The 9,878-nt window shown below is 36.7% G+C and overlaps 1 protein-coding gene across 1 annotated transcript in view; it reads left to right on the top strand.

Moving 5' to 3' along the window:
- LOC106869413 (MFS-type transporter SLC18B1) overlaps positions 1-8,729 on the top strand; it is a 45,431-nt gene extending 36,702 nt beyond the window's left edge. The window contains exons 11-14 of the mRNA XM_014915143.2: positions 3,670-3,765; positions 4,718-4,792; positions 5,742-5,835; positions 8,354-8,729. Of these exons, the coding sequence (XP_014770629.1) occupies positions 3,670-3,765; positions 4,718-4,792; positions 5,742-5,835; positions 8,354-8,491 (403 nt within the window). The 3' untranslated portion in view covers positions 8,492-8,729. The remainder of the gene's footprint in view (positions 1-3,669; positions 3,766-4,717; positions 4,793-5,741; positions 5,836-8,353) is intronic.
- The last annotated feature ends 1,149 nt before the right edge of the window (positions 8,730-9,878 follow it).

The following is a 9,878-nucleotide window of genomic DNA, read 5'->3' as shown; positions in this document are numbered from 1 at the left end:
AACTTTCGGTCCTTGTGTCTAGAGTAGAAAAGAATATATATATATATATATATATATATATATATAGATAGATATGTGTGTGTGTGTGTGTGAATATGTGAGTGTTGGTAGTATGGATGTATGCATGTATGTATGTGAACAAAAACATTGTAGAATATATAATAAAGTGAAAAAATATACTCAGTGATTATAGCAGGTCAAAATTTGAATAGAATAAGAATTCAGGTGGATGAGCGAAAGGCTCTTCAGACACTGGGCCTCATTGAGGAAATGACAAGGGACCAGGAGTTGTGGTGATTTGCTTTACTTGAAATGACACATCAAGCTAAGTAAAACTGCTGTCATCCATACATACAGGCATGTCCTTGCAGGTACCAGTGTCACATAAAATGCACTTGTACCAGTGCTGCATAGATGCACCGAAGCTGGTGGCATGTAAAAAGCACCCAGCACATTCTGTAAAGTGGTTGGCATTAGGAAGGACATCCAGCTGTAGAAACCAAGCCACAGTAGACAGTTGGAGTTTGGACAGCTCTCTGGCTGGCCAGCTCCATGTCAAACCGTCCAACTCATACCAGTATGAAAAACATATGTTAAACGATGATGATGATGATGATGATGATGATGAAATGTAGTGTTGAGCGCTTATTCTCACTGTTCAATATTAGAGTATATGTGAGTATGCCTGGCACCTTGCCATCATCTCTATCCTGATGTCTCCCACTCTCTCTCCTTCTCTTACACTTCCCTCAGCTCAGGTAACCATATATCTCCTTTGCAGCAGCACACCTGTTTCTGTCCTCATTTCTGCTCTCTCTCTCTCTCTCTTTCTCTCTCTCTCTCTCTCTCTCTCTCTCACTCCCCTCTTTCTCCTCTCTCTCCACTCTCTCCTTCTCTCTCTCTGTAGCTGTGTATCTCCTCTACAACAAGACACATGTTTCTCTCTCATTATAACCTTTCATCATTTGATACACGATAACCTCTTCCAATGCCCCGTCCCCTCTCAAAAAATTGTTGTCTTGCAAATTACTTGGTGACTCTGTCAGTTGCAGGTGCCACTTAAAAAGCATCCAGTCTACACTGTAAAGTGGTTGGCATTTGGAAAGGCATCCAGCTGTAAAAACCTTGCCAAAACTGACCTCACCTGTGTTTGTGCCATGCAAAAAGCACTAAGTTCACTCTGCTGGGTGGGTGGTGTTAGGAAGGGCACCTAGCTGTAAAAATCCTGCCAAAACAGTCACAGAAGTCTGGTGCAGGCTTCCGCCTGGCTGGCTCCTGTCAAACCCCACCCATGCCAGCATTGAAGGTAGACGTTAAATGATGATGATGATGATGATGACTATACACATATATACATACTCAGATGACTTCACAAACACACACTCAAAGAGAGAGGCATACGTATTAGAAAAGAATATATCACTACAATCCAATTATTTACAGATGTCTCAAAGCACATGAATGTGTGTGTGTGTGCTTATACGCTTGTTTTATATTCATAGACATATCCAGGGAAAGGGGTAACAGGTTTAAACAAAGCCCTGTATAAAATTATCTAACATGAATTTTAATTTGGTTGTTTGTGCTAATTACATGGCTAATGGCAGATTTTAATAATTGAGAAACCTCTTGATAGAAATCCTGGCAATAATTATGGTATTGGTATCAGTGGTGGAGGCACACTGGCCCAGTGGTGGAGGCACAATGGCCCAGTGGTTAGGGCAGCGGACTGCGTAAGATCTTGGTTTCGATTCTCGTAGGATCTCGGTTTAGATTCCCAGACTGGGCGTTGTGAGTGTTTATTGAGCGAAAACACCTAAAGTTCCACGAGGCTCCGACAGGGGGTTGTGGTGAACCCTGCTGTACTCTTTCATCACAACTTTCTCTCACTCTTTCTTCCTGTTTCTGTTGTACTTGTATTTCAAAAGGTCAGCCTTGTCACACTGTCACGCTGAATATTCCCGAGAACTACGTTAAGGGTACACGTGTCTGTGGAGTGCTCAGCCACTTGCACATTAATAAATGAGCTGCAATGTCAATAGTGCCAAGCTGTATTGGCCTTTGTCTTTCCCTTGGATAACATCGGTGGCATAGAAAAGGGAGGCTGGTATGCATGGGCGACTGCTGGTCTTCTATAAGCAACTTTGCCCTGACTTGTGCCTCGGAGGGTAATTTTCTAGGTGCAATCCCATGGTCATTCATGACTGAAGGGGGTCACAACAAGGTATCAGTGACAGCAATTTTATCCTAGAAAACTGCATGTGTTTGCTTTTACTCATGTACTACCAATGACGTTTCAACCAACTTTTGCCTATCTACTGCACATGCCGATGTGTAGGGCATGTATTTCTTTAATATAATGCAATCCCATGCATATATACACCCATACATACAAACAGATAGAGAGACAGATATACATACACACATTACAGCAGGCATATAAAAATAATATTAAAATTTTTTAGTTTCCCTTTCTTTTCTGCCTGTAGCTTATATTTTATCTCTCTCCCTTTCTCTTTCTTTTTGTTTCTTTCTGTGTGTGTCTATGTATGTATGTATCTATCTATCTATATACTTACATCTTGCTGATGTGAATATCTCTATGAAAATCAAAGAAAAAGAAGATAACTATGGACAGCTACTTTTAAACTTCCAGTTTCTATATCCCAATTACAAATTTGCATTTATACCAATAACAATTGGAACACTTGGTTCTGTAAGTAAATGCCTAACTGTCAGTCTGGATAAGCTTGAACTTCCAGAAAAAGCAATCAACCAACCAATTCACACATTACGAATATAATCTGTAAGTGGAACAATAAAACTATGCAAGACTTTTCTTAGACTTAAAATGTGACATTATTTTTGTTATTTACATTCCAAAGATGGAGCTTTGTATATTAGTTAGAAACCAGATCCTTCTTCAGAGGAAGAATTTAAATGATTAAAAATGAAAGAGAATACATACATATACACATACAAAGTGTTACATCACATACTGGGTTGGCAAGAAGGTAATTTTGTTTTTGCAAATAGAGTTACGATTGTTTTGAATGACTTTTGTCAATGTCATGATTTTTTTCCTTTTGACAGTTCACAGCTGTTACTTTTAGTTTATTTTAGAAGCAAATTGCACATAATTTTGTTTACAGCTGTTCAGTATCAATTTTAACATCTAGACCAAAATGTAAGTAAAAAAGAAAATAAGAAAAAAAAAAACAGGCTCACAGATGGGACTTGAACCACATACCTGTCAATTGTTAGGTGACTGTAGAATTGATTGCAATGCAGATTAGTCACATAGAAAATGATAGATGCATTAGTAAATCATTTCATCTTTTTTTGTTTTAACTTATTGTTTATAATATCTAATATCCTTTTCTGCTCTAGGCACAAAGCCTGAAATTTTGTGGGAGGGGGCCAGTCGATTAGATCGACTCCAGTACACAACTAGTACTTAATTTATTGACCCAGAAAGGATGAAAGGCAAAGTCAACCTCAGTGGAATTTCAACTCAGAACGTAAAGACAGATGAAATACTGCTAAGCATTTCGCCCTAAGTGCTAACATTTCTGCCTCCTTTTATAATATCTAATATCAATTTGCATTAAACTATCAAAAGTTAATTCATTCTATTTCTAATGTGTCTTATTCTTTCTTCCTTTTCAGTCTTTTGTGGTTAAATATCATATGTCTAGCATTGCTTGGTATATTTGTAAGTCTCACAGTTCTACCAACATATGACATGCTTCTAGAACTTGCAATGTAAGTAGTTATCATTCATTTCTGTCTACAGATTCCTTTGGTTTTTATCCTTAAATTCCTTGGGTAGAAGATATTTTTATTTTACAAATTTGCTTTACCTAAGTGGTTTGGAAAGAATACTGGCAAGAGTGAGCTACATAAAAAGTTTAACCCTTTAGCATTCAGATTATTTTGTCAAATATAATCCTTATTTATTCGTACTGTTTTGAATTTATCATACATAATCTTGTAGCTTTTAGAATGACATTGCAAGGTAGGTGTGAGAAGCCTGATCTGGTCAGTTTGAACATAAAACAGGTAGAATATTTGGGCCTGATATGACCCTGAAGGGTTCATGGTAGTAATTTTAGATCAGGTTAGAGATTATAGCAAGTTAATTTCACATATAACATTAATTATCATTGGTAAGACAATTAGCACCTCTCATTTGCAAAGTTTTTATATTCATGCAAAAAATTAACTAAATATATAAAGGAAGGCATGTATTAGAGAAGAATTAACTGTTACTGCCAGATGTTGGTTACACTCCATTTTAAAATTTTATTTAGGACGATGAGTCAATACGGCACGAGATAACCAGGTGCAAAGAATTTTTCTTGTCCTTTCATTCATTCTCATTGGTTCAGTACACCTAACTGTAAACTGTAAGGCATATCATGCTATTGTATACTATCAGCAACAACAGTATCAAGATTTACTTTTCTTTTATTATTTTGTTGTGCTGAGTTTAACTTCTTTGGAGAAGGGATAACGTTTATAAAGCTGACTTATCCTAGATATATTTATATGATGATGATGAAATCTTCAAAAGGGCTCCAACACTCAATTAGATTATGGGACTCATTATGTTGTAGCTATGTTCACATTTACAGTCAATATATACATATTCTTTGAATAATCCTATTCTAATAATACATTAATGATGTCATAATATTTCTTTACTTTGTTATAGAGAAGCAGGACTACAAAAATGTTCCAGTACATATGGATTAGTATCTGGTATTTGGGGATCAATGTATGCATTCGGGTAGGTTGTTGGATTGATTCATTTACCATATTGATCTGTTATGTTATTCCATATTGAAGTATAGTTTATATATACTGACATTGATTTCACTACTATGATATGTTTTTCCATACAAGAAGAATCTGATGTGATATGGTATAAAAAAAAATGTATCAGTAAATTGTGGTTTGATCAGTATCATTGTAGTAAATATACAACCGGCGTAAACCATGAACAGAAACACTGAAGGTAGAAAAAGAAGATCTCTCTGCAGGTTCCTGCTCTACCCCACTCTCATAGTAACTGCCTTGTCCCCTAGCTTGAAGCTGATACCCCTTCTCTCCCAGGGTTCATAGCCCTGTGAACTGCATGGCAACCTCATTAATGCTGGTGGCATGAAAAAGCACCCAGTCTATGCTGTAAAGTGGTTGGTGTTAGGATAGGCATTCAGCCATAGAAACCATGCCAAAGCAGATATTGGAGTACACAATGGATAAAAATCAGCTGTCCTTGCACACATCAGAAAGAAATCTGCTGTGTATACATTTATGCACTGTGTGTATGTATGTGCATACCCTTGTCTTGATATCATGTGATGATTATTAACCTGCATCACTGTCATATGACTAGTGTTGTTCATTTCTGGTCTTGCATAACAAATGTGTCTGGCAAAGGGGAAATATGATTTTGCATGGAAACAGGTGAGATTCAGTGCCAGGAAGAGGTTTAATAAGATTGAAATATGTCAGAAGTTGTTTCTATACTTGTCAAAATAGTTTAAATAATATTAGCCATAAATAATATCTGCCATTCACACACCTAAGTGAGACTCTTTGGCTGTTGTTGGTTTACTTGCTGACTGCTTGACAATAAAGCTAGTAGTATTGGTTTACATGATTATATGGAAGAGGTTATTTTTGAATTGACCTGCATACATAATTCTCACCTATTAGTAATTTTGTTCTTTCAGTGAATTCGTTGGACCATCTTTAAGTGGATTTCTTATGGACAGTGTTGGCTTCCAGTGGTGTACAACTTACATGGCCATCGGGTGTTTTTCTGCTGTGAGTATTGGTTTAATTATACAGGCATTTAATTTCTCATTTGTTTTTATTATTATTATTATTATAACCTGTTGGATGTGCCATATAGCATAGCTGTTCACACACAGGCTATATATTTCTCCTGCAGCTACCTTACCAGAAATATAGTATCAGTGGTACTTCTCCCTTACACAAAACCAAACTGCATCTCACCTATACTAACTCTCTCCTTCATTAGTTGGGCTATAACCTCCACCATAACTTTCATCACCTTATTCAACAATTTGATATCTACACACACACACACACACACACACACACACACACACACACACACACACACACACACACACACACACACACCTACACCTATGTGAGTGTGTGTGCAACTTGTTCTGCTCCTGCCCTTCTCTCATACTTTTATCTCTCATCTCCTCTCATAAAGTTGCCTCATCAGGGTTTGTCTTCTTGCCAACTGCATAGCAGCCCAACTAGTGCAGGTGACATGTAAAAAATACCCAGTATATGGTGTGAAAGTGTTGGCATTAGGAAGGGCATCCAGTTGTGGAAACCATGCCAAAGCAGACACTGGAGCATGATGTAGTCCTTAGGACCATCAGATCCTGTCAAACTGTCTAACTCACACTGGCATAGAACATGGACATTAAATGATAAGGATGATGATGGCAGTGGTAGTGGTGGTGGCTATGGTGATGGTACTGACAATAATGATGATGTGGTAGTCTAGCAGAATTGGAGATGGTCAGCTCCATTCTAAAGGAATATGAGTCAGTAGAAGGGACCAAAATCAACACCAAGTTGTTGGGCTTGCGATTGAGCACCTGGAGAGGTAGGTCGATGTCATCAGATGGCATTATCAGATGCTGGACTGATGGATCAGTTAAACTGTGGGATCTGGTTTGGTTTCTGACCTCAAGGTGGATAAAAGCTTGGACGAGGTGACTAACACTGTTGCCAGTCTTACCCAGAAATGGACAAAGGAAGCTGTCCTTGAAAATTCTTTGGTTGAGTTCTCATTGACTTTTCCAAGTGAAACTTGAGGGTGAAGAGGAAGGTTCTGTCCGAGTGAATTCATTGAAAGGTGGGTGAAAGTTGCAAAAATAGTAAGAGTGGATGGTACCACTCTAAGTGTAGACCTGTGTGAGAGAGAGAGAATTGGAGAGGTCACTTACCTTTGGTGTTCAGGGAGAGCTTGGGCAATGGGGTTTCTCAATTATCCCTTGATAATATGATTCTTTTACGACAATATCTGGTCTGTTGGCCTGTAGAGCACAAACTGTTTGGATGTCGTTGTTGTTATCATCATCACCACAGCCATTATGATTATTACTATTAAAGCAGCAAGCTGGCAGAATCATTAGCACACTGGACAAAATGCTCACTAACATTTTTCTCGCTTTATGTTTTTAGTTCAAATACTGTCAAGGTTGACTTTGCCTTTCACCCTTTCATGGTTGATAAAGTAAGTACCAGTTGAACACTGGGGATCGATGTAATTGACTTGATCCCTCCCTTAAAATCTCTGGTAAAAAGAATTATTATCATAAAATTATTAGTGGATCATACAAAATACTTTGTCATAATTTTTTTTACATTCTGAGTTCAAATCCTGTTGAAGTTGACTTTGTTTTCATCCTTCCAGGGCCAATAACATAAGTACTAATTGGACACTAGGATTGATGCAATCAACTGTCTCTAAAGTTTTGTAGCTGTGAGGCTATGATAGAAATCAGTATTTATTAGTGGGTACAACAAGTGGCACAAACTGTAGAATGCTATGTTAAATATCTTACAGAGCTTAATTATGTCCTTTTATGAACTGCAGTGGTTTAGCTTCATCTCTTAGGGTGAAGTTGATCACTACATTCCTCTCTTAAGGATAGTAATATATGTATTGGTGATATACTGGAGTCAATCTAATTGATTCTTTTGCAATGGCTCAGTGAAAGAAGGAAGAGCAACTCCTGTATTTTTTTTTGCAGGAACTGATGAGGAAAAGGAAGGGCTGCTTGTGGTAACATTTAATTGGATAAGAGATTAGGTCTATCACCCTAAATATTGACTGTGTATTGATCTTAGTTAAAAATCCTTATTAAAGGAAGGCAGTTGAGGAGGAAACTAGTTGTGCCCTTTGAAATTCTGAGTTCCAAACCCATTGGTTACTTTGAAGATAATAAAATAAATGAGTTAAAAAATGTGATGTTGACTTGAATATATTGTCTTTTACAAACTTGAGCTTTTATAAAAAAGACAGAAGCTATTTAAAAGCCTATATTTTTTTTGATGTGTGTAAATGTTTCTATATGTGCACTACTTATGTGTGCATATGAATGTGTGAGAAATTACCCAACTATATAAAATGTTTGATTTTGAGATGTTTATATTTTCTAATGGTTTGTTGGATTAGTGGAAAAAATAGATGATGGAAATGATAATGAGGATGGAGATGGTGATGATGATTAACATGATTATAATGCTTGGGATGGTGATATTGATGTTACCCTCTTTCTCTTTTAAGGGCCTCTTACTGTTTTTCATTAAAATATTTGAAGATATCAAGGAATATGGTCTGACCAAATTGCAAATGGAAGAAAGACATCCATTGTTAGATGCTGACACACAAATGAAAGGATTTTTTGGGAGTTACTCTATATGAAGTTGTATCTGATGCAAGGGAGATTTGAAAAAAAAAAAGATAAAGAAAAAAACATATTTAAATGGGGGACAAAAATCAAACAAACTAATGTAAAACTGCTTTCATACCAAGGATATTTCCATGTTACATTTTATATTAATCATATTCATATAATGCTATTAAATATTAAAACTTAACATTTTTTATATTAAAGGAAAATAAAATCAAATAAAATAATTCTTTTTTCTAATATATAAAATTTGTTTGGTTACTTTTTGTGGTGTGATGGAGGAAAAAGACAACAAAAAGCAAAAGGACAGAATGAAACGTTGGACCTTACCTTGTCGACCGCAGTGGAGTACACAATCACTCTTGATCAAAACACGTCTTTCTCTTAACCTGTCTGTTTTCTGACTGATGCACGTGCTGGCCTTCGACCGCATGTGTCCGACTTCTGGTCTGGCCCTTTCGGTCTGGCTTCACTTCTGTTTGCCTCACCTCTCTCCACCAACAACACACAGCTCATCACAGCCCATAACACCACACTTTTTTTTGTCAATATTTGAATGATAGAGAGAGAAAGATGGAAATGGAGAGAGATTGTGAATATTCTGTAATTTAAGTGTTGGTGTTTATTTTTGTAAGGTAGTGGCTGTGCAAACCTGGCCGTGTGGTTAAGAAGTTTGTTTCTCAATCATGTGGTTCCAGGTTCAGTTCTTTTGTGGGACAATTTAGGCAAGTATCTTCTACAATAACCCTGAGTTGATGAAAGCCTTGTGAATGGAATTAGCATTTGCAAACTGAAAGGAGCCTGTCACACACACACACATACACACACACACCTACATTATAGTAAACCTACATTATAGTAAACATTGAAAAGTGTGCGAGACATCACAGGTGAAAGATTACACTTCTTAGGCAAAAAAAATCTATAATGCAAAAGTGTTTGTGTTAAAAAATGCAACAAACTTGTTTGGTACTGAATGGATGGAGTTGTTTGATTTATGGGACCTCCCTATAAATCTGTTCTGTAATAACATAAATGATTGTTCCTCCAGTAAGAATAAGGTGTCAGATGAATTGAAGAAAAAATTTAAAAATGCTTTTCTGAAGTGTTGTCGGATAAATTAGGTTTGTGTTCTAAGACTGAGGCATATTTCCAAATTAAAGAAAACAGTACCAATGTTGAAACCAAAAAGAATGGAACGTTTTGCTGTGATAAAACACGTCAATGAAGAATTAGACAGATTAGAGAAAACTGGAGTCATCCAAAAAGTGGAATATGCAAAATGGGCAGCTCCAACAGCGTGTACTGTAAAAAAAGAATAAAATCTGGGTAAAAGCACTCTAAACCACATCCTCTTGTCTTTTTCCTAAACATAATATATCTGACATTATCCAATGT

Source organism: Octopus bimaculoides, chromosome 10 (genome assembly GCF_001194135.2).
Source record: "Octopus bimaculoides isolate UCB-OBI-ISO-001 chromosome 10, ASM119413v2, whole genome shotgun sequence".
NCBI classification, from domain to species: Eukaryota; Metazoa; Mollusca; class Cephalopoda; order Octopoda; family Octopodidae; genus Octopus; species Octopus bimaculoides.
The sequence above is the reverse complement of the archived record's forward strand: the minus strand, read 5'-3'. Positions and strand labels throughout refer to the sequence as shown.